Source organism: Scyliorhinus canicula, chromosome 2 (genome assembly GCF_902713615.1).
Source record: "Scyliorhinus canicula chromosome 2, sScyCan1.1, whole genome shotgun sequence".
NCBI lineage: Eukaryota > Metazoa > Chordata > Chondrichthyes > Carcharhiniformes > Scyliorhinidae > Scyliorhinus > Scyliorhinus canicula.
In genome coordinates this window covers 213,283,318-213,309,104 of record NC_052147.1, presented here as the reverse complement: position 1 = coordinate 213,309,104, position 25,787 = coordinate 213,283,318, and the positions used below count along the sequence as shown (strand labels likewise).

The following is a 25,787-nucleotide window of genomic DNA, read 5'->3' as shown; positions in this document are numbered from 1 at the left end:
GTGTTGGGTGGGGTTACTGGGTTATGGGGAGAGGGTGGGGGTGTGGGCTTAGGAAGGGTACTCTTTCCAAGAGCCGGTGCAGACTCGATGGGCCGAATGGCCTCCTTCTGCACTGTAAATTCTATGATCAGACACAATAATCTTCAGTTAATTACCAGGGAAGAATAGTTGTCCATCTACAGGTCCCCAAATATATTTTGCAATGGGAGGAGGATGCAAGCAACCCCACTGGATGTCAACAAGTACTCGGAGCCGGCCCTCAGTCTCCACAAACTGGAGTTGTCTGGAGTGTGCCTTGAACTCAACCCTTCGGCCTCAGAGGCAGAATACTATCACTGAGTATGTGATCACTGCCCAAGTATCCCCCTAGATGTCAACCCAGTATTTAGAGACCTTTTAGTCTCCATTTGCAGGGGTTCAAACCACAGCCAGGATTCTTAAAAACGGCAGCTAAGTGTTGACGCCATCATAAACACCGGACTGTTTCACGCCAGCGTCAGCGGGCCTCCTGGCCCAGCGATTCTGTGGCCCACAGGGGCCCAGCATGGCGCGGAGTGCTCCACGCAGCTCCAGCTGCCGATACGCTGCCCTGCACTTCCGTCCGTGGGTCCGCACATGCGATTTTGCCACGGAGGCTCGGAGAATCCCGGCCCTCATCGTCTGTCTCAGAGGCAGGAATACTACCACTAAACTCAGAGGTTTACTCCAGCTCCAGCTGTAATCGAGTCAAAATTGCTGGTTTTGCGGAACTCCTGAAATAATTTTAAATAATTGCAGCTTATTTTTTTTAAAGTAGGAAGTAACTTTCTGCAGTCTCAGTTTTCTGTTGCATGCCGTTAGGTGAACAACAACTAACATTTTAGCACCAACTTAATGGCATGCTTATTTTCAGAAAGACTATTATTATTATAGCAGAACTATTACCATTGGTAAGTCTTTTTACACAATCCCTTAACATTCAGTTTTATGTGCTGATCCATTCTCAGATGACATTGCCTACCATGGCTTTAATAAGGGGATGAAAAATGGAAGTGTTAGAATCAGTGCTTAGTCAATGATCTTTGGATAACTTTTCCCAATACACAATATTTCCTCTCATGCATAAAACCAAATCGAAATTGGGTAATTCACCTCAGTCGCAATATGATCGTAAAACTATGGCTTCGGTAAGAATGATAAAGACAGTACATACTCTTGAGGAATCAAAATCCTAATCAAAAGCCAATTGTCAACATTTTGCACCATCCAGTAAATGGCATTTTTATCTATTACTGCTAGAACCATAGCAAGTATACAAAACAAAGAAAAATGTGCCATTTACAAGATTAAGAATGATATTGGTTCCAGTGTTTTGTCTGCTGTCAGTACTCCCAATCCTCCACGCTAATTTGCGGAATGTGTTGATTGCAGTAATATGGGACTATAGCTTATGGTTATTAAAGGCAAAATGTATCTTCCACAGCTGCAGCAATTCTGAACTGAGACAAAGAAATCAACATTTAATGTGGCGTAAAATCATCTAAGTTTAAATAATTAAACAATTTCTCGGCCTTAATATTCAACCTGTGGTTATTTACTTCTGTTTGAAAACGTTAGGGTTTTTTAAGTGAAAAAGTTAAAGATTGCATATTTTATACTATTACATGCCAAAATAAATTTGAAAAACAGTTTTGCCATGGAAACATTTACAAGGGAGCCTGGCATTATAGCATATTCATATTCAATATGATGTTTCCGGTTTCTAAGTGCTTAATGCTATTTTCTCTCAAAATTATTATATAATAATAATCTTTATTGTCACAAGTAGGCTTACATTAACACTGCAATGAAGTTACTGTGAAAATCTGAAAATCCCCTAGTCGCCATTATTCCGGTGTCTGTTCGGGTTTCCTCACTTCATAAGTTTTTTAAGAAAATGGGCGGGATTCTCCCACAATTGGTGGGGCAGCCCATACCGGCGCCATGAACGGCGTGAATCACTCCGGTGTCGGGCCGCCTGGAAGTTGCGGAATCCTCCGCACTTCCAGGAGCTAGGCCGGCACTGGAGGGGTTGGCACCGAAGGGCCTCCGCCGGCCGGCGCGAGTTGGCGGATGTGCAGGACTGCCAGCGTGTTCTGGCGCATGCGCAAAACCACTGGTGTGTTTCCTGCGCATGCGCAGGGGGTTTCTTCGCCGCGTCGGACATCATGGAGTCTCACAGAGGCCGGCGCGGAGGGAAAGAGTGCCCCCACCTCACAGGCCCGCCCGCAGATCGGTGGGCCCCGATCGCGGGCCAGGCCACCGTGGGAGGCCCCCCCTGGGGCCAGATCCCCCCCGGGCCTCCCCGAGGACCCCGCTAACCGCCCTCCAAGCCAGGTTGCGCCGGTATGAACCATGTCCATTTCACGCCGGCGGGACTGGCCGAAAACGGGCGGCCGCTCTGCCCATTGGGGTCCGGAGAATTGCTGGGGCAGCGCTGCCAACGGCCCCCGACCGACGCGGCGAGATCCCCGCACCCGCCTGAAAACCAGCGGCGGAGAATTCAGCAGCCGGCTTCGGAGCGGCGGGGCGCTTGGCACTGCCGGGCAGGCAGCCTGGGATTCCACCTGGATACCCTGGAAATGTCACGTGGGCAGCTTGGCAGTGCAGCCCTGCACTGCCAGGGTGCCTGGGAGGCATTGCCAGGCGTGAAGGGGCACTGCCAGGGTGCCCAGGTGCCAGATTGGCACTGTCAGGGATCAGGCCCAGGGGGCCATACCAGATTTGTTGGGGGGTGGGGAGGCGGTGGATCAGACAAAATGGCAGCCTGACCTGAGAGTAGCCTTTCCTGCTGGACTCACAGTAGATGACAAACCCCCCGAGGCCAAAAAAACAGCAATGTACCATTGAATAGCAGGGTGTTTCTCAGTGCTACAGCTGCCAAGAAAAACCCCGCTATAAGTGCCCAAAACCAGACAGATGTTTTCTGTTTAAATTATGCCCAATATCTTAAATGATGCAATGATATTAGCATTTATAGATTTTCATCTTTCTTTACTTTACAGAGTACGTCATTTGTTTATCCACTTGAATCGCAATTTAGCGATATTGGGGTCTTTCAAAAAAACAAAATAGTGTGGAAGCTGGAAATCTGAAATGAAAACAGAAAATGGCAATAATACTCAGCAGCTCAAGTAGCACCTGTGGAGAGAGAAACAGAGGTCACTATCTACCCAAATGGGGACAGAGTCCCGTAGCGTGCATTTCCTGGCGCTCAAAATACCCCGCTCTCTAACACCCATCCGCGTGTTTGAAACAAACCTGTTGGACTTTAATCTGGTGTTGTAAGACTTCTTACTGTGCTCACCCCAGTCCAAAGCCAGCATCTCCACATCATGGCCATCCGGGTAGATTGGGGGTCTCAGTGGGGAACACGTGGCTGAGGCCACACTTAGCCCCATTTTCTGCACTGAGGAGCTTCGCTCGCCGGGAGTCCACAGTGCTGCAAGAAATCAGGACCCCATTTTTAAATGGTGTCCCGATTTCTCGAGCCCCCAACGTGACCCCCCTCCCAAGCCCCAACTCACTATATGGGTGTCCTGAGCCCCCCTGCACCTCCCCCCCCACTACCGCACAGGGCACCCCGGCCGGTCCCCGCCACGCAAAATATTCCAGCCTGGCACCCTGGCAGTGCCCCTGCCAGTGCCACCTGGGCACCTTGTAGCTTGACATCCTGGCAGTTGGCATATAGAACATAGAACAGTACAGCACAGAACAGGCCCTTCGGCCCTCGATGTTGTGCCGAGCAATGATCACCCTACTCAACCCCACGTATCCACCCGTAACCCAACAACCCCCCCCCCCCCCCCCCCAACCTTACTTATAAGGACACTACGGGCAATTTAGCATGGCCAATCCACCTAACCCGCACATCTTTGGACTGTGGGAGGAAACCGGAGCACCAGGAGGAAACCCACGCACACACGGGGAGGATGTGCAGACTCCGCACAGACAGTGACCCAGCCGGGAACCGAACCTGGGACCCTGGAGCTGTGAAGCATTTATGCTAACCACCATGCTACCGTGCTGCCCACTGATACCGTGCTGCCCACTGCTACCCATATGCTACCTGGGCACCTTGGTCGTCCCAGGCTGGCACACAGGTGGCACTACCAGGGTGCCAGGTTGGAACCTGGGAGCCTCCGATCCTCTGGGAGACCCCCATGAGTGCCATTCTGTCAGGTCCCCGTTTGTGGGGACTAACCCTGAACAGCGCTCGCCCAAGGTATCCAAGGTGAGAGAGTTAGGTCTCATGCCTTGATTAGATCTCGGGAATGCATTTTAGAGTGAGACCAGCAGTCTCACTCTAATTCGCAGATTTGCCAGAGAGTGAACCCACTCACAATGGGCGGATTCACATCGCGATGTTTTGCAAGATCACGTTAGATGTCACAAGGCGTGGAGCGCCGGGTAGATCCCGGAAGTGAGATTTCCCGGCATCTAGCAACCGCATTGTGTGCCACGCTGCCTTTCCAGCACATTGCAGCAGGCAGATCTCGCCCAGAGTTAATGTTTCAGCTGAACTAGCTTGCTTCGGAATCAGTATGTATAAGAAAGGTCTTTGATCAGGGACGATATACTGGCCTCGGAAGAGGTACAGTGTAGACGCAGCAGAACAATACACAGACTTAAAGAGTTAAATGATAAGGACAGTTGTTTGTATTCCCTTGAGTTTGGACGGTTCTGTGGTGATCTAATCATGGTGTTTAAAATGGTAAAGAGATATTAAAGGGGAACTGAAAAAAACATTTCTTCTCATAGGAAATTCAGAATAAAAGGCATAATTTTAAAATTAGTGCTTGAGCTTTTCAGCCTGAAATCATGAAATAATTTTTACACAAAGTTTAGTGGAAATGTGGAACTCTGTCCCTCATAAGTCAATGGCTGCGGGGTCAATTTAAAATTTCAAGACGAAGATCGATAGGTTTCTGCTAGATAAGCGTGTCAAGGGAAAAGAAGGAAAGATGGATAAATTAAGCAAATATACCTCTCAGCCACAAACTAAAAGATTGATGGAACAGGCTTGAAGGGCTGAAAGGCCCACTCCCATTCTAATGTGATTAACACCAGGAATCTCCTTGCTATTCATCAAGGATAATAATCAAGGATTATTCCAGATTTTTGGAACAGGTCGGAAGTGCTGCCCCAATGACCATATTTAAAGCATTCTTTGTTTAGCTTCTCCAATCAATGTGCTTAAAATACCAAAACGATCTCCGTGTCTTTGTTTTGCCAAACTCTTGACTAAAAAATAGATATGAAGATGCCAAGTAGCTAAATTCTGGAAGCTAGAATGACAACTTACATAGGAACAAAATTATGTTGTGGTTGAAATATTCATTGCGAGCATGGAAAAATCTACCTCATTTTTCTGTAGAATTTGAGCCCTGTATATTGGATATCCAATTCTATATACAGAATATACAGGTCAATTAACATTTCTTCAAAAATCTTTCTGTTATTACTATCAGAAATAAGGAGGGTGAAGGGGATAATATAACGTGAACGACACCGGCAAATCTTTACCGGAACAGCAACTAACACAACCGAAGATCCTTCATTGAACATAGTCTACACATAGAAGAGCCTATAATGCAGGAAGAATGGAAACAACGTATCCCCATTCCCACTCCAACCCTTTCTAAAGGCCCGGAACTAAATCAGGAACATGCTCCTTTAAAGACCAGGGCATGGTGGCCGTAGCCACATTTTTCATGATTCTTTCAGTGCCAGGTCCTGTCACCCAACAGAAAGAGGCATTCTAAACCAAAGCAAAGACATTCCGCTGATTTCTGTTACCCCGGGAAAGCAGTCCCAACCAGCAGCTTAGTTAAAATTTTCAAAAATCATCTACAAAAGAGGGAGAACAATCAACACCAATGGTATCCTTTAAATCCAAGCCCTCCAATCTGTGATCCAATAATTCACTGCAGGGCTACAGATATATCGCATTAAAGGTCTCCAATTAAACAACAGTCTCTTCCTATTGTATTAATAAATTTTATTTTCCAATGCATCAAGCATGAACACAATTACCTAAATGACTCGGTGAATTTACCTATTAAGTCACTTATCCATAAAGAACAGGAAACTTCAACATTTAATTCTCCATCTGTGCTGTTAACTAATCCCCATTAAGGTGACGGAAAGCAACCCACAATTAGCCTTAGCCTAAACAAGAGGGCAAAAATGTTGCCAAATGTTAACCAGCAGCCATTGCTGGATGCGTTCTTCCCTAGGCACTGTGTAGAGAAACATCTGGCCTGAGTTCTCTGATCATTGATTAACTAACATTCACCATCATGATTCATAAATTAATAAATAGCCACTACTACCTATGCTATACCAAAGGCATAGAAACTGTAGAACATCAGCAGGAAGTTAATGTCTTTGAGGAGAAAGGAACAATGGTAGGAGATTGATCAAGAAAAGCCACAAAAAGTGAAGACTAATTCCACACTTAATGGGTTCTTTTATCACAGGTGAAAGGTCATAACAGATTAAGTGCCACATACAGCAGAGACATTACTCATGTGTGGCTCAAAATTGTCTTCGATCTAAAGTACAATGGTGACAATCGGTTGCTAAGTCAGCTCAGACCACTGTTTAACACAGGCAAATCTTGCTAATTGTAGTTATTTATAATCTGCTGAAGACTGATGGCCATTGCTTGAATGCATCAAGCTCCAAGTCAACGCCAAGTATTTTGTTGTCTTTTTGTGCAACTAAGTGTGACATCTGGGGCAGGATTGTCCTTCCAGGGTTAGGAAACTGATATCGCGACCATTTCGGTTCCCGATCACGCCCTAAGGTGGGGGTGGAACTGCCACAGCCCCCTATTTTCACAGGCGCATACTTGATTGGCTGGAGCATGGCCAATTAACAGCTCCAGGTACAGGAATGGCGGTGGTTCTGGCAGAGTGTGGGCCTAATTTTAGTAGACTGCTCTTTAACATCAATTTGATAACAAGCATAACTGACCCTTGATTGCATATTAAAATACTGATGCTGAATTTGGTACCTGCCCACCCCGCCGTATCATGGGGGTGAGCGGGAAAGAAGTGGAATGGGCACCCCCTTTATTTTACATGCCCCTTCATACCCTTAATCCCTTGCAGGAACACTCCTACTGGGGTTTTGTAAAATTCAGCCCATTGAGTATCAACTTGTAAATCATTCCAACATATATCAATGGCAGACAGTGGGTGAGAGTGGGTGAGTTCCTGGTCATCCATGTGATGGAAATAAAATCAGAGCTTCGCCCTTCACTACTCATAGCTCCAGACTATAACATTCATGTAAAAGTGCATGTTGCCACAGCAACTCTGACTCCTTGGATGGGGCTGGATGGCTCAGTTGGCTGAACAGCCATTTTGGATCAGATTAGCGCCATCAGCATGGGGTTCGATCCCTTTTCCAGCTGGTCTGTATTCGAGACCTGCCTCCTTGCGTATCCATGGTGGAGAACATGGCACGGTGGGTTAGACCTCCCTTCAGGCAGAGAGCTGTAGAGGAAGAGTAAATGAGATCTCTTTCATTGAAGTGGATACTCCTCAATGGATATTCTTGGGGAAGTGAGTTTTCCCCATTATGGACAGTCGAGCTTTTGGAAAATGGAGATGGATGGATGGATGGATTTGTTTATTGTACAGTGAAAAGACTTTTTCTGCGAGCAGCCCAAACAGATCATTTAGTACATGAAAAGAAAAGAAAATGAAAAGAAAAGAAAAAGAAAATACATAAAAGGGCAACATACGGTACACAATGTAAATACAGAGACACCGGCATCGGGTGAAGCATACAGGAGTGTAGTATTAATCCGGTCAGTCCATAAGAGGGTCATTTAGGAGTCTGGTAACAGCAGGAGAGAAGCTGTTTTTGAATCTGTTAGTGTGTGTTCTCAGACTTTTGTAACTCCTGCCCGATGGAAGAGGTTGGAAGAGTGAATAAGACGGGTGGGGAGGGGTCTTTGATAATGCTGTCTGCTTTTCCAAGGCAGCGTGAGGTGCAGACAGATAAATGGATGGGAGGTGGTTTTTGCGTGAAGAACTGGGCAGTGTTCAAGACTCTCTGAAGTTTCATGTGGTCCTGGGCCAAGCAGTTGCCATACCAGGCTGTGATGCATGCAACAGGATGCTTTCTATCGATCCTTTCTAAGAGTCAGTGTGGACATGACAAATTTCCTTAGTTTCCCGAGGAAGTATAGGTGCTGTTGTGCTTTCTTGGTGGCAGTGTCGACGGGTGTGGACCAGGACAGATTTTTGTGATGTGCACCCCTAGGAATTTGAAGCTGTTAACCATCTCCACCTTGGCCCTGCTGACACAGACAGGGGGTTTGTACAGTACTTTGCATCCTGAAGCCAATGACCAGCTCATTAGTTTTGCTGCCATTGAGGGAGAGATTGTTGTCGCTGCACCACTCCTCTAGGTTCTCTATCTCCCTCCTGTATTCTAACTCGTCGTTGTTCGAGATCCGACCCTCATCTGTTTTTGAACATCGTCTACATTCGGTGGTCATCTATGCTTCTCAGCATTCCAACCTTCATGAGCAGACATATTCTTAAGCCAGTGACTTGTAAACATTTTACAGTAATGTTTGGGTTGCTGATGATGCCAGTAAGCGCAAGTCGAGGAGACACAGCCGGAGTGAGACACATCCAGAGTGGGAAGTTGGAACTTGGTCATTTGGTGCAGTGAGCTAATTCGGTGCAGAGTGGGAGAAGGTGCTTTTTCCCTACTGTTTTGTTCTCTCTCTTTCTTCTGGCCTGTAACTTTTAATCTGCAGGGAGAGAACCAGAGAGCATCTGAGACCCTGGGTGAGTTCTCCCAGTGAGCCAGAAAAGACACAGCCAGAGTGAGGCACAACCAAGAGTGAGTTTGGGAATTTGAAGCTAGGTGGGAATTCAAAGCTGGGTGGGGAGGAGATGCTTTTTAACCCTGGTAAGTGACTGGTAAGTAGTTTTTATTTTCATTGTCTAATTTATTTATTTTTCTTTCGTTTTTAGTAATTGTAGTCGGATAAGTTTATCTAAGGTTTAAGACATGGCAAGAGATCCCAGACCCGTGCCATGCTCCTCGTGTGTGATGTGGGAGCTCAGGGACACGTCCACTGTCCCTGGCTCCTTCACGTGCAAGAAGTGTGTTCAGTTGCAGCTCCCATTAGACCGCTTGACGGGTCTGGAGCTGCAGATGGATTCACTTTGGAGCATCCGCGATGCTGAGGACGTCATGGATAGCACGTTTAGCGAGTTGGTCACACCGCAGGTGAAAGTTACTGAGGGAGATAGAAAATGGGTGACCAAAAGACAGAGCAAGAGTAGGAAGGCAGTGCAGGTGTCCCCTGCGGTCATCTCCCTGCAAAACAGATATACCGCTTTGGATACTGTTGAGGGAGCTGGCTCACCAGAGGAAGGCAGCAGCAGCAAAGTTCATGGCACCGTGGCTGGCTCTGCTGCGCAGCAGGGCAGGAAGAAGAGTGGCAGGGCTATAGTGATAGGGGACTCAATCGTAAGGGGAATAGACAGGAAGTTCTGCAGAAACAATCGAGACTCCAGGATGGTATGTTCCCTCCCTGGTGCAAGGCTCAAGGATGTCTCGGAGCGGCTGCAGGATATTCTCGGGGGGGAGGGTGAACAGCCAGCTGTCATGGTACATATAGGCACCAACGATATAGGTAAAAAACGGGACGAGGTCCTACAAGCTGAATTCAGGGAGTTAGGAGTTAAATTAAAAAGTAGGACCTCAAAGGTAGTAATCTCAGGATTGCTACCAGTGCAACGAGCTAGTCAGAGTAGGAATGTCAGGATAGATAGGATGAATGGGTGGCTCAAGAAATGGTGCAAGAGGGAGGGCTTCAAATTCCTGGGGCATTGGAACCGGTTCTGGGGGAGGTGGGACCAGTACAAACCGGACGGTCTGCACCTGGGCAGGACTGGAACCGATGTCCTGGGGGGGGGGGGGGGTTTGCTAGAGCTGTTGGGGAGGAACCAATGCAGGACGTTGAAAGGTAGTAAAACAGGGACAGAAGCAAAAGGAAGTAAGGGAGAAAGTGTACGGCAGACAAGCCATAGTCAAAAATCAAAAAGGGCGACAGTACAAGGTACAGTGACTGAGGGGAGCTCAGTGAATAGGCCCATTAATACTAAAAGGAATAAAACGGGAAGTAAAAACATTAATGGTAAGCGAGCGGCAGGTTGTCACATGACGATCTGGGTTCAACGACAAGGAAAATTAGGAGAAAAGTTAAGAAGAAATATAACTTAGGAGAGGGTACTGATCGAGGTGTTAAGATTCAAAACAGAAGGAAAAAAGCCAACATAAGTGTACTTTACCTGAATGCTCGTAGTATTCAGAATAAGGTAAATGAGTTGATGGCGCAAATCATCGTGAATGACTATGATTTAGTGGCCATTACTGAAACATGGTTAAAGGATGGTCAAGACTGGGAGTTAAATATCCAAGGGTATCAAACTATTCGGAAGGACAGAGTGGATGGTAAGGGAGGTGGTGTTGCTCTGTTATTTAAGGATGACATCCGGGCAATAGTAAGGGATGACATCAGAGCTATGGAGGATAAGGTTGAATCCGTTTGGGTGGAAATCAGGAATAGTAAGGTGAAAAAGTCACTGATAGGAGCAGTCTATAGGCCACCAAATAGTAACATTATGGTGGGGCAGGCAATAAACAAAGAAATAACGGATGCATGTAGAAATGGTACAGCAGTTATCATGGGGGATTTTAATCTACATGTCGATTGGTTTAACCAGGTCGGTCAAGGCAGCCTTGAGGAGGAGTTTATAGAATGTATCCGCGATAGTTTCCGAGAACAGTATGTAATGGAACCTACGAGGGAACAAGCGGTCCTAGATCTTGTCCTGTGCAATGAGACAGGATTGATTCATGATCTCAGAGTTGGGGATCCTCTCGGAAGGAGCGATCACAATATGGTGGAATTTAAAATACAGATGGAGGGTGAGAAGGTAAAATCAAATGCTTGTGTTTGTGCTTAAGCAAAGGAGATTACAATGGAATGAGAGAAGAGCTAGCTAAGGTAGACTGGGAGCAAAGACTTTCTGATGAAACAGTTGAGGAACAGTGGAGAACCTTCCAAGCGATTTTTCAGTGCTCAGCAAAGGTTTATACCAACAAAAAGGACGGTAGAAAGAGGGAAAATCGACGGTGGATATCTAAGGAAATAAGGGAGAGTATCAAATTGAAGGAAAAAGCATGCAAAGTGGCAAAGATTAGTGGGAGACTAGAGGACTGGGAAATCTTTAGGGGAAACAGAAAGTTACTAAAAAAGCTATAAAGATGAGTAAGATAGATTATGAGAATAAACTTGCTCAGAATATAAAAACAGATAGTAAAAGTTTCTACAAATATATAAAACAAAAAAGAGTGGCTCAGGTAAATATTGGTCCTTTAGAGGATGAGAAGGGAGTTTTAATAATGGGAGATAGATAGATCCTGAGCTGAGCTGAGTCCACAAAAGATCAGCCATGATCTAATTGAATGGCGGAGCAGGCTCGAGGGGCCAGATGGCCTACTCCTGCTCCTAGTTCTTATGTTCTTATGAGATGAGGAAATGGCTCAGGAACTGAACAGGTTTTTTGGGTCGGTCTTCACAGTGGAAGACACAAATATCTTGCCAGTGACTGATAGAAATGAGGCTATGACAGGTGAGGACCTTGAGAGGATTGTTATCACTAAGGAAGTAGTGATGGGCAAGCTAATAGGGCTAAAGGTAGACAAGTCTCCTGGCCCTGATGGATCGCATCCCAGAATGCTAAAAGAGATGGCATGGGAAATTGCAAATGCACTACTGATAATTTACCAGAATTCACTAGACTCTGGGGTGGTCCTGGCGGATTGAAAATTAGCAAACGTGACATCACTGTTTAAAAAAGGAGATAGGCAGAGAGCGGGTAATTATAGGCCAGTGAGCTTAACTTCGGTAGTAGGGAAGATGCTGGAATCTATCATCAAGGAAGAAATAGCGAGGGATCTGGATAGAAATTGTCCCATTGGGCAGACGCAACATGGGTTCATAGAGGGTAGGTCGTGCCTAACTAATTTAGTGGAATTTTTTGAGGACATTACCAGTGCAGTAGATAACGGGGAGCCAATGGATGTGGTATATCTCGATTTCCAAAAAGCCTTTGACAAGGTGCCACACAAAAGGTTACTGCATGAGATAAAGATGCATGTCATTAAGAGTAAAGTAGTAGCATGGATAGAGGATTGGTTAATTAATAGAAAGCAAAGAGTGGGGATTAATGGGTGTTTCTCTGGTTGGCAATCAGTAGCTAGTGGTGTCCCTCAGGGATCAGTGTTGGGCCCACAATTGTTCACAATTTACATAGATGATTTGGAGTTGGGGACCAAGGGCAATGTGTCCAAGTTTGTAGATGACACTAAGATGAGTGGTAAAGCGAAAAGTGCAGAGGATACTGCAAGTCTGCAGAGGGATTTGGATAAGTTAAGTGAATGGGCTAGGGTCTGGCAGATGAAATATAATGTTGACAAATGTGAGGTTATCCATTTTGATAGGAATAACAGCAAACGGGATTATTATTTAAATGATAAAATATTAAAACATGCTACTGTGCAGAGATACCTGGGTGTGCTAGTTCATGAGTCGCAAACAGTTGGTTTGCAGGTGCAACAGGTGATTAAGAAAGCAAATGGAATTTTGTCCTTCATTGCTAGAGGGATGGAGTTTAAGACAAGAGAGGTTATGCTGCAATTGTATAAGGTGTTAGTGAGGCCACACCTGGAGTATTGTGTTCAGTTTTGGTCTCCTTACTTGAGAAACGACGTTTTGGCACTGGAGGGTGTGCAGAGGAGACTCACTAGGTTAATCCCAGAGTTGATGGGGTTGGATTAGGAGGAGAGGTTGAGTAGACTGAGACTGTACTCGTTGGAATTTAGAAGGATGAGGGGGGATCTTATAGAAACATATAAAATTATGAAGGGAATAGATAGGATAGATGCGGGGAGGTTGTTTCCACTGGCGGGTGAAAGCAGAATTAGGGGGCATAGCCTCAAAGTAAGGGGAAGTAGATTTAGGACTGAGTTTAGGAGGAATTTCTTCACCCAAAGGGTTGTGAATCTATGGAATTCCTTGCCCAGTGAAGCAGTAGAGGCTCCTTCATTAAATGTTTTTAAGATAAAGATAGGTAGTTTTTTGAAGAATAAAGGGATTAAGGGTTATGCTGTTCGGGCCGGAAAGTGGAGCTGAGTCCACAAAAGATCAGCCATGATCTCATTGAATGGCGGAGCAGGCCCGAGGGGCCAGATGGTCTACTCCCGCTCCTAGTTCTTATATGTTAAAAGATGTCCAGACCACTTGATAATTTAAAACTGATATCTGTTTTCTATAAAGAACTCAAACCTACTGTTTTGGGAAAAAGGGATTGTCTGATTTATGGATGTTGTTACTTGAGTGAGTCAGAAAAAGGAAGTTATTAAGGATTAAATATAGAGTACTGTAGCTGTGTGGGTGGGATGTATGTTTGTAGTTGATAAAAATGCTTATTGTGTGTGTTTATAAAATGTTAACTGAATGTGTTGAATAAACTTTGTTTCTGATTTAAAGTGCTTAAGGCCTCTATTGCATAACACCTGAAGAGTAGGCCTTGTGCTCCTCATTACCAAAATATATAAACAGTTGTAGTCAGGTGAACTCCATGATATACTTTGTGTTATCTAAACCCTGGCCCATAACACTAATAAACCACAGACCCAGAGTAATGCTCTGGGGATCCAGGTTCCAATCCTGCCACTGCAGATGGTGCAATTTTAATTCAATAAAAATCTGGAATTAAAAGTCTAACAATGGCCATGAAACCATTGTTGATTGTCGTAAAAAAAACCATCTGGTTCACTAATGGGAAATCTACCATCCTTACCTGGTCTAGCCTACATGTGACTCCAGTCCCACAGCAATGCGGTTACCCTCAAGGGCAGTTAGGGATTGGCAATAAATGCTGGCACAGCACGTGATGCTCACATCCCATTAACAAATTTTTAAAAATCCAAATATAGACATTACTGTCACAAACAATTTTCTGATCAATTCGATATGCTTCAACAAGTGTGATATACTTTCCTCTGTCATCATTAGAAGGTACTTCTTCCATCCTTCCGGTGGAATGGCTCTTTTACTTTTTGTTTTACTGTTATGTGGGTTTTCAAAATGCACAAATTGCATCAATATTGCTAATTTATGTAACAGGACCTCTGCAGCATGTTTATGCTTGTTCTCTTGATTGCCAGCAGTAATGGTATTTCATCTATTAAACAATAAAGCATTTAAGCCACGCAAGGTATTTAAATCCACGGATGTCAAAATAAACAAACATGACAAACCCATAGGCTTGGCACTGAACATAAAGCCAATCACTGAGAATTCAGCGCCTCACTGTATGTATTTTATGTTGGAGCAATCCACTCTTAGTCCATTTCTCGGTTCTTTACTTGTAGGGTAGGGAGTTTTGAATTGGTTTTACCTGGTCACAAATGAGCTCCCACTTCTTCTCATTGTCGTACTGCCTCAACAATCTTGCTTTGTCGGGAGGAAGGTTCATAGAATTCTGCAAAAAAAGAAGAAAGGGACTCTTACAATAATTTGTTAAAAAAATTAGATTGTACAAGATAAACATTATTTTAATAGTTCAATCTGCACCATAGTGATTAATAAGGAGTGCTTACAATAAAATCAATGTCATTAGCACAACAAATGTAGATGTTCTCCCCACTGACCGTGTGCCTTGGTTTTAAACACAAATTGTACTCCAGTGCTCTGAAGAATAGACATGGCAAGTTGTAATTCTATGAGTGTTCAGTTCAAAACTGGCTGGGGAATCTAGATCATGGGGGCACATTTTCAAGATAAGAGTGGGGGGGGGGGGGGGGGAAGTGCGCTCTTTTAGGACTGAGGTGAGAGGAAATTTCTTCACTCAACGGGTGGTGGCTGTTCTTTGTTGAATATATTTAACACTGAGATACAGGTTCTTAATCTTTCAGGGAATCGGGGGATCAGGCGCAAGATCAGAGTTGAGGCAGAAGATCAGCCATGATCAAACTGAATGGCGGAGCAGACTTGAGAGCAACGCCTGCTCCTGGTTCTTATTTTACTATCTTTCTTAAGACAAGAGTGATTTACAAGCATCAATCTCAATATCAAGCTTGGTTTGCAATCTTTAATGTCCTCCAAGAAAGCAGTCCAATGATGTACAATAATATTAAGCTTGTTGTCATGAGATTAGCTGAATTCCTGTGGTTAATTTTCTTCCACTGACTGTCCAGAATGTAGTCAGTTTGATCAGAGAATTGAAGAATGCAACATCAAATTGTCTACAGAAACGTACATGCCAACCATCAACACTTCACACTTTGGCATGTCTGACCAAGATCAGCAAAGGATTAAAGCAAATTACTGCGGATGCTGGAATCTGAATCCAAAGAGAAAATGCTAGAAAATCTCAGCAGATTTAGGGAGAGAAAAGAGCTGACGTTTCGAGTCCAGGTGACCCTTTGTCAAAGCCCTTTTTTTCAGCAAAGGATTGGTCTCCTGCAAAACAGGGGCCTGGGCATTTTGCTTCAATGGTCCAAGCTCATGTCTAAAGCACATGTAAGGAAATTGTGCCTCCCCGCTCTTTCATCCATTCAATTATCAATTTGAAATCAAAAGGGGGAAGGTTCACATGTCCCATTGTGTGTGTCAGACATGCTGGGAGGTTTTTAATAGAAATCTGAACCCTGACTCCTGCAATTTTGGCTGCACTGGTTTTGATTTAAGAACTATCTCAGAGGCTGAGAGCTCTCCGCGGAAGAAAGTTCTGGTCAATGCCAGAAGTCAGGAGAGACCATTGTAGAGAACCAAACAAAATTAAATGGGATTTTATGAATTAGTTAATAGCCAACAATGTATCCTAGTCATTTCTGTGTCACAGGCACGTTTTTACATCCAGGTTCAACCAGTCTAGGTCCAATATAACCCATTTGCTGTTATAAAGGGGGGATATTTTAGCCCAAAATTACAGGTGGATTCGGATCAGGTGTGATGTGATAATGCTGAAATCTGAATCCCAAAACCCATCTACCTCCAAACTATTTGCGGTTTAAATGGGAGTGAAACAAGGAGCATGTAACCAACCGACTTTCAAGAGGCAGATTTGCAATTCAATTATAAACTTCTGCTCCTATTTTGTATGTTTGTATGTGTTTGTGTCTGCTTCATATTTAACCACCATTTGAAATTTAATCATGGTCAGCTGGGTTTTCCAGGTCCTGCTCTGGGAAATTCGCCAGCTTAAGGACATATCTGCTTCACAACTCTATCCTACAATCTGACAACAGTCTCCATCCCCCACCCCCTTCCTGTTCCCTCAACCAAACCGTTCATTCTAACCTCCTGCTCTCCCCTATCTCACTCTCCCAAACCCTTCCAGTCTCCTCCACAAGGCCGTCAGGTTGCCACCGGCCTCCAATCTCCCCCAATCCCAGATCCTAATCTGCCTCCAGACTCCAATCTGTCGCCCACCCAAGCCCCACCACCGCTTTGCTCTGTATCCTGATCAGCCCTTGCTCCAAACTCCTTTCTGCCTCTCCCATCCACCCCCGAAATGCCACCCCCACACCTGACTAGGGAAGTCGATTTTCTTCCAATCCCAAACCTCAATTTTCCCAGGCTCCTCTCTTGCTCCCTGGCAGCAGCCCGTCACAAAGGTCTATGCCTGACAGCCAACCTGACTCTGAATTCGACAGGACTTCTGGGTTTTCCTAACCTCAAAATATGCATCCTGCCCACCACCACCCTGCCGCCTCCCTACCTCAGTGTTAATATCAAGGCCAAAATAATAATCGCTTATTGTCACAAGTAGGCTTCAATGAAGTGACTGCGAAAAGCTCCTAGTCGCCACATTCCGGCCCCTGTTCGGGGAGGCCGGTACGGGAATTGAACCCGCGCTGTTGGCCATGTTCTGCATTACAAGCCAGCTGTTTAGCCCACTGTGCTAAAAGTCACTATTTGATAAATCCTATCAGAGATTAGCAGAGATCATCTCTCTGATACAGCCATGTTAACATGTTGAATTTCAAACATAATCCGATTGAAAATATTGATGTCTGGAGCCAATTTTAACTATGCACCATTATTTTTCCAAAATAGTTTCACCTCCAAAATAGATGGCAAGGCTCAGAAGCCAGATCCAAATGAGTATTTTAAACATCCTTCTCAGAAAACCATAAGATGCTGTATTAGAATGAGCATAAAAACAAGGTTAAAATAATTAGGGGAAGGGATAGAATGATGAGCTTCACAAGAGGAACAGTAGATGAGGAGACACAGTCGCGATCCTATTACTAAAACGTGCAACTCACTGGATTGGATTGGATTGGATTTGTTTATTGTCACGTGTACCGAGGTACAGTGAAAAGTATTTTTCTGCAAGCAGCTCAACAGATCATTTAGTACATTGGAAGAAAGGGAATTGAACAGAATTCAAGAAAGTACATGAGAATACATAATAGGGCTACACAATATATACAATGTAACTACATAAGCATTGGCATCGGATGAAGCAGACAGGGTGTAGTATTAATGAGGACAGTCCATAAAAGGGTCGTTTAGGAGTCTGGTGACAGTGGGGAAGAAGCTGTTTTTGAGTCTGTTCGTCCGTGTTCTCAGACTTCTGAATCTCCTGCCCGATGGAAGAAGTTGGAAAAGTGAGTAAGCCGGGTGGGAGGGATCCTTGATTATGCTGCCTGCTTTCCCCCGGCAGCGGGAGGTGTAGATGGAATCGATGGATGGGAGGCAGGTTCGTGTGAAGCATCTGCATTTCACGATCTGTACAATGATTGTCACTACTGCCATCAACCTTTATTCCACAAGGACCTCACAGGCTACTTGGTCAAAATCCTGGACCAGTCTCCCCAACAACACTGTGGGTGTACCTACACCCCATGGACTGCAGCAGTTCAAGGTGGCATCACCTTCTGAAGGGATGGGCAATGAATGCTGGCCTAGCCAGCAATGCCCACATTCCATGAATGTATCAACAAAAGGATATCCAGGAATTTACACCTTAGCATTTACATCTTATACCTATGCTCTTCTGCCTCAGCAGCAGGAACCCGGGTTCAATTCTGGCCTCGGGTGACTGTTTGTGTAGTTTGCACATTCTCCCAGTGTCTGCGTGGGTTTCCTCCAGGTGCTCTGTTTTCCTCCCACAGACTAAAATGTGCAGGTTAGGTGCAGATACGGGGATAGAGCAGGGGAGTAGGCCTGTGTAGAGTGCTCTTTCAGAGGGTCAGTGAAGACACAATGGGCCAAATGGCCTCCTTCTGCACTGTAAGAAATTCTTCAAAAACATCTAAATTTAACCACCAAAAGGACCTCTGTGTAATATTTCCTCATAACTATAACCAGTGAAATATTCAGGCTAAGGTCATGCTCCTTGCATGGAATCGCACTCACAGGATAGGTCAGTAGTAGGATAAAACATTATAATCCAATTCTGCAGAATAGCAATCAAACACACAATCAACCCCAAAATGGATATACATAAAGCTTAAAATTATACCGAGCTCACTTTCAGATCACAAATTGTAACAGAAAAGTCAAATGTGAATGCAGTCCCTCGCTATAAACCATGGTCTCCATTTCGGAGAATCACGCCCGTGGAATATTTTGTGATCAAAACAGAACATATTGCATTCAGTTACTCTCAGGCAATGGCCCTGATCTTAGGACTATGTTCAGGGACATTGTGGTTATCAGTTGTTTTTTGAGCTGTTAAGAGTTGTTGAGACTACGTGAATGTAGTTAATGCTGTTTGAGATTGGGCAAAACTGCAAAATTCTAAAATTCTTAATTAAAAGATAAAATTACTCTTTTTGCAGCTTGCTCCCGACAGTTTTTTTTTAAATAATGGGAGTCCACATAAACAATGCTGTTAATATTCCAGCTACTGTTCTGAAATCAGTTTATTCAAAATTGTAGCTAATTTTCTGAAAACATCAGGCGTTACTGAAAACAGTACTCTGCACTTACAAAAAGCTTTTCCATTTGCTGGTTATAAATGTAAAAAGTTGCATTCAGCAAAATTGTAAAGTGAACCTGAACTGCCCCTCAAGCACTTTTTCCCATTTAAAAGTCAGAGTTTACCCAGTGAAATCTTTCTCAAATGTTTCCCTCAATTTACAGGCAAGCCTCGACTGCTAACGATCAGAATTATTTTAACACAACTTCAGAATGGCATAGAGATGGTTAACTTCATCTGCTTAAAGATTTACAGGGCATTGATTTGTTCCTTCCCCTTCTTGCAACAACTTGTTTGATTTAGAAAATGTATGCTCAGATCACCGGGGGGGGGGGGTTAATTAATTAGCCAGAAAAAATGACAGCACAGAATTCAAAGAACAAAGAAAATTACAGCACAGGAACAGGCCCTTCTGCCCTCCAAGCCTGCACCAACCATGCTGCCCGCCTGATCTAAAATCCCCTACCCTTCCGGGGGCCATCCCTCTATTTCCATCCTGTTCATGTATTTGTCAAGACGCCCCTTAAAAGTCACTATCGTATCTGCTTCCACTACCTTCGCCGGCAGCGAGTTCCAGGCTCCAGCCACCCTCTGGGTAAAAGACTTGCCTCGTTCATCTCCTTTAAACCTTGCCCCTAGCACCTTAAATGTATGCTCCTTAGTAATGGACTCTGCCACCCTGGGAAAAAACCTCCACATCCTTCTGGTGGTGTGGCGACCAGAATTGAACACTATATTCCAAGTGCGGCCCAACAAAGGTTCAAAGCTACAATTGGGTACAACAAAGCTTGCCAATTGTTAAACCAAATGCCCTGGCCGTGAAGACAAGCCGTCTGCCTTCGTGACTACCTTCTCCACCTGCGTTGCCACTTTCAGTGACCTGTGTACCCGTACACGCAGATTCCTCTGCCTATCAATACTCTTAAGGGTTCTGCCATTTACTGTATCTTTCCCATCTGCATTAAACCTTCCAAAATGCATTATCTCACATTTGTCCGGATTAAACTCCATCTGCCATCTCTCCGCCCAAGTCTCCAACCGATCTAAATCCCGATGTATTCTCTGATTGGCCTCATCGCTATCAGCAATTCCATCAACCTTTGTCGTCCATAAACTTACTAATGAAACCAGTTACATTTTCCTCCAAATCATTTATATTTATATTACAAATAGCAAAGGTCCCAGCACTGACCCCTGAGGAATGCCACTAGTCACAGCCCTCCATTCAGAAACGCAACCTTCCATTGCTACCCTCTGTCTTCTATGACCGAGCCAGTTCTATATCGATCTTGCAAGCTCACCTCTGATCCCGTGCAACTTCACCTTCTGTACAAGTCTGCCACTAGGGACTTTGTCAAAGGCCTTAGGTCCATGTAGACAACATCCACTGCCCTCCCCTCAGCAATCACCTTTATCACTTACTCGAAAAACATGATCACGTCAGTGAGACATGACCTCCCCTTTACAAAACCATGTTGCCTCTCGCTAATATGTCCACTTATTTCCAAGTGGCAGTAAATCCAGTCTCAAATATTTCTCTCCAATAATTTCCCGACCACTGACGTAAGGCCCACCGGCCTGTATTTACCTGGATTATCCTTGCTACCCTTCTTAAACAAAGGAACAACATTGACTGTTCTCCAAACCTCTGGGACCTCCTCTGTAGCCATTGAGGATACAAAGATTTCTCTCAAGACCCAGGGCAGCACGGTAGCACAGTGGAAAGCACTGTAGCTTCACAGCACCAGGGTCCCAGGTTCGATTCCCCGCTGGGTCACTGTCTGTGCAGAGTCTGCACGTTCTCCCCGTGTCTGCGAGGGTTTCCTCCAGGTGCTCTGGTTTCCTCACACAGTCCAAAGATGTGCAGGTTGGGTGGATTGGCCATGCTAAATTGCCCTTACTGTCCAAAAAGGTTGGGAGGGGTAGTTGGGTTAGGGGAATAGGGTGAACGCGAGGGCTTAAGTGGGTTGGTGCTGACTCGATGGGCCGAATGGCCTCCTTCTGCACTATATTTTCTATGTTCACCCCAGCAATTTCCTCCCTTGCCTCTCTCAGTATTCTGGGGTATACCCCATCAGGCCCATGGGACTTGTCTACCTTAATGTTTTTCAAGACCCCCAATACCTCATTTTTGATCTCAACATGACCCAAACTATCTGGACACCCTTCCCCAGACTCATCATCCAGCAAGTCCTTCTCTTTGGCGAATACTGACGCAAAGTAGTCATTTAAAAAAAAATACATTTAGAGTACCCAATTCAGTTTTTGAATGAAGGGGCATTTTAGCATGGCCAATCCACCTACCCTGCACATCTTTGGGTTGTGGGGGCAAAACCCACGCAGACGCGGGCAGAATGTGCAAAATCCACACAGAGAGTGACCCAGAGCCGGGATCGAACCTGGGATCTCAGCGCTGTGAGTCTGCAGTGCTAACCGCTGTGCCACCGTGCTGCCCGCAAAGTAGTCACACCTCGCTAATTTCCTCTGGCTCAACGCATAGACTGCCCCCCCGGTCCTTGAGTGAGCCAACCCTCACCCTGGCTACCCTCTTGATCTTTATATATGTGTAAAAAGTCTTGGCATTTTCCTTAATCTTGCTGGCCAATGACTTTCATGACACCCTTTAGCTCTCTTGACTCCCTGCTTAAGTTTCTTTCTAATTTCCTTGCATTCCACACTTCCTTCATGTGTTCCTAGCCTCCTAGCCTTAAGAAATGTTTCCTTTTTCTTTATGTCTAGTACTTGTAGCCAGACAGCATTAGCCAATGCATCTGCTCAGTTTTTTTTTCACTCCATTAGTTTGTAACCCAAATAATTTTCATCCTGTTTACTTGACTGTTTAAAATAAGACAACAAAGTCCTGGAACGTGCCATGCAGTTGGTGAAAGGTCCTGTTGGTGCAGAGGAGAATTCTCCAAAAGAAGACAATAAATATATCCGCATAATAGAGGAGGTGATCCGGATGATGCTGGTGATCATAAATTCTTGTCCTTCCACTTACCTTCACTACAACGACAACCTAGTGTGGACACTCCTCCACTAACTGCTTCTCTCCACTAACTGCATCTCTTTCTGGTCTCTGTTCTATGCCCTTCATATCAACGCAGCTGAGGTCATGAAACGTCTGTATGCTGTTACGGCAACAATTTTATTTTTATATGGGCCAGGTTGAGAAAGAAAATCTTCCCTTTTTGGCAAATCAAACCTCTCCGAGCCAATAGTTTCCAGACCATACTTCAAGTTCATTGCCGATTTAATGCTTACCATTTCAGTAGGGTTCAGCATGTGGAATTATTATAAAACTTCAGTTCTCACCCACAGCACTTCACATTATTAGTAGTAAAAATACCTGGCCCAGATTTTAACAATGTGCTGACCGTGTTATTTGATGGACCACCCCCAATATCCAGACACAGAAACTGGCCACAAACAGCTGAATTAAATCTGTTGCAATGGCTCTGCAAAAAAGTGGAAAAGCCCTCTGTAACGTGAGATTTTCCTTGATAATTCTTAAATGCCACATATTATGATCCTGACTGTAACCACTGCCACCAGGAAGAAAGTGGAAATACTCAGGGAGCTCAACAGTCAGGAAGAACCAGGAATTTGGTCGCAAGAGCACTGGAAAGGGCAGATGTGGTGTTTTGGAGGACTATGAAAAGGAAACCAGGATCTGGTAGGACTGAGAGCGGGTATGGTAATGCTGCCAAAGGCAGAAGGAGAGAAAATTAATGGGAATGGGAACTAAATCCTAAGCATGGAATGGAGATTGATGAGCAGGAAATGAAGCATATCTGAACTGAGCGAAGGTCTTCCAAGTTCTAAAGCACTATTGAAACAAATACTGAAATTACTTAAGAACTACGGAGCTAGTTTCTGGAAACAACGAACTCAATGCAAACTCATGCACCCCTCCAACTTCCCATGGCACTCATACCTATCGTGTCACCTCCATAACCACTTGCCTAGTATCTAGCATGGGCAGACCACAGGAGCCATGTGGAGATGGGAATAAATAAACTTCTGCCAATCTAATACAACTTCCGCTCCTACACATATGATCATGGAAAATCTCGCATTCAAAGCTTTTTAAATGTCAAATGGCTAATCTCACACCAGCAAACAAACTTCTCTTCAAAGGCCACATTAAAGACAACAAATCTTCCATTAGCCTCATTAACCTCTCGCTCAAACTGTGAACTCCAAATCCCCACTGGGATAACCAAAACTTTTGAAACTTAGCCAACCATTCAAAGTGACATAATGATAGACCTTGGTTAAATCTCAACCAAGGGCTCAACTAAAACTGCAACACCAGATGGTTCTTTTTTTCTAATCAATCAAAACAGTCCAGCAGAGGGTTTTTTTAAAGTCTCACTGACAGTTGCGGTGTTTTTCTTTAAGAATAAAGAGCAGGGCATTTTTTTCAAATTCAGATCATGACAGTTATACAGACTTTCTCTGCCCTTTAAGTGTGTTCACATCTCCTCTATCAACCTCTGACTCCCACCCGGCAGCTTTTGCTCCTTGGACCAGCCAAAATGGCACCCTCAGTACCCTCTCCCTTACTGGCAAAAATTGGACATCCATATGCAAGACCTGCTCCTATTTTCAAAGGTCTATGGAATCTTGTCACGAAAATCTGGCTCTCAAGGTCAGGATTTTAACAGGAAGAGTGGGGTCTTGAGTTGTCATGGAACTCTGCAGCCAAATTCTTTGTAGGAACATCAAGTAAATAAAAATCACTTTTTTTTACAGGTCCATTCCACAATGCATTAACGCAGCATTTAGGAAGGTCACCTTTAAACAGGTGCCAAGTAGGTCTTAAGCAAACAACTAATAAAAGAAAAAAATCCATTCTACTTGGTTTAGTCTATCATACTCAAGTTGTTAAACAGTAATAGTGGCTGCAAGCTTTTTGTTTCATGGTCTTTTTTTCCCAGCGATATCTAACAATGCCATGGGAAAATGAAAGCTTTGTAGCAGAATTGGTTACAATGTTATCATTCAGTTTGATGCATTTATACATTATGCAGTGACTCATGTGTGCTAATTAAAAGCAAATAAAACATGGAACACAATTATAAGCCAGTTCTCAGTTTTTCTCACAGCAAACCCATCCTTTGTCTAGCTTCACGAGCCAATTCCAAATAAAATGGTACTTATCCTCAGCTCTAAAATGCACTCAGGAAAAAGCCTTGCATTTGTATGTCCTCCCTGTGTGTGCGTGGGTTTCCTCCGGGTGCTCCGGTTTCCTCCCACAGTCCAAAGATGTGCGGGTTAGGTGGATTGGCCATGCTAAATTGCCCGTAGTGTAAGGTTAATGGGGGGATTGTTGGGTTACGGGTATATGGGTTACGTGGGTTTAAGTAGGGTGATCATTGCTCGGCACAACATTGAGGGCCGAAGGGCCTGTTCTGTGCTGTACTGTTCTATGTCTATGTTGTATGTAACCTTCAGGACCACCTTCAAAGCACCTTACAGCCAATTAAATACTTTTGAACTGTGGTCACTGACTGCTGCAATGTAGGAAACGCGGAAATCAATTGGAACGCAGAAAGCTCCACAAAACGCAATTTGATGGCGCCAGGATACCAGAGGTTAAATCACCGCTCCTCTTAAAAATAGGGCCATGAGATTTTTTTCTGTTCAGCTGTGAGAGCAGAGAGGGCCTTGGTTTGACATCGCATCCAAAAGACGAGACCTCCAGCGGTGCAGCGCCTGCTCAATATTGCACTGGAGTGTCAGCCTTGATTTTCTTTGCTCAAGTCTCAGAATGGGTTCTGACAGAACCATCTGGCACAGAATCGAGAGTGCCGCCAACCAAGCCACGGCGGACGCTCGTCTAGAAAACTAGCTGACTGTACATTCCATTCTTAAGAACACAAGAGTCAGTCTGCACAGTTGAATTACGCCTCGACCAAGAGTCTCCCCACCCACCCATGAAATTCCTCACAGATTATGCTGGCTCCCTCCATATGGGGAAATGTCCAGCATGGACCTGTATATGATCTGCCCTCTCACTTGTACTAATACTACTAATGAATTAGCTTCCAAAAGGTAAGAGTTTCATGGATTAACCCATCCTCCCAAGTTTCCAATCTTGGCAGTAACCTGGAACTTCAACAATATAGACGAGATAGGGAATCGCAGACACGAAGCTTTGCTACAACATGCTATTATGTCAACACACTGGTCACTGAAAAAGTGTCATTTTTAACTAAAATGCTATCAACAGGTTAAAACTTGTATTTTATTTTGCCACCGGCAAGCTGACCAAAATGTACAATATTCCATTTTTAGCAAAGGTAAAATTATAGCCGGAAATTATAGTTTTCAATGTTCATTTTTAGAAATTGACTCTATACACTAGTTGGCTGGCACCTCTTTCAAGGGCACACAAACAGCAAGAACTTCTTTCAAAATATTGGAAGCCTGAATACATTTTAACAGCTTTAGTTTAAGAACTCTGCGTTCTCAAGAGTCCTGTTGTGATCTGATCAACATCTATAAGCTGTTCCCAGCTGACCAGTGGAAACATAACTGATAGGTCAACAACAGTTTGATATTAAAGCTCTTTTCAAGGGAGTAAATCCTATTTTGTTTTAAATCAGCTCAGTTGAAAAGCAAACCTACTGGGAATTTGACCAATATTTCATCTGGTTGAGAAATAGACTGCCGAGAGAAATGTCTCGGTGGCAAAAATCGGAGTAAATAGTTGAT

At 44.4% G+C, this 25,787-nt stretch overlaps 1 protein-coding gene across 13 annotated transcripts in view; it reads right to left on the bottom strand.

The window, feature by feature from the left end:
* LOC119961940 (formin-like protein 2) overlaps positions 1-25,787 on the bottom strand; it is a 314,356-nt gene that overhangs the window by 141,338 nt on the left and 147,231 nt on the right. For all 13 annotated transcript variants that reach the window (XM_038789533.1, XM_038789532.1, XM_038789536.1 and 10 more), the window contains exon 2: positions 14,529-14,612. In XM_038789533.1, coding sequence (XP_038645461.1) covers positions 14,529-14,612 — 84 coding nt within the window. The remainder of the gene's footprint in view (positions 1-14,528; positions 14,613-25,787) is intronic.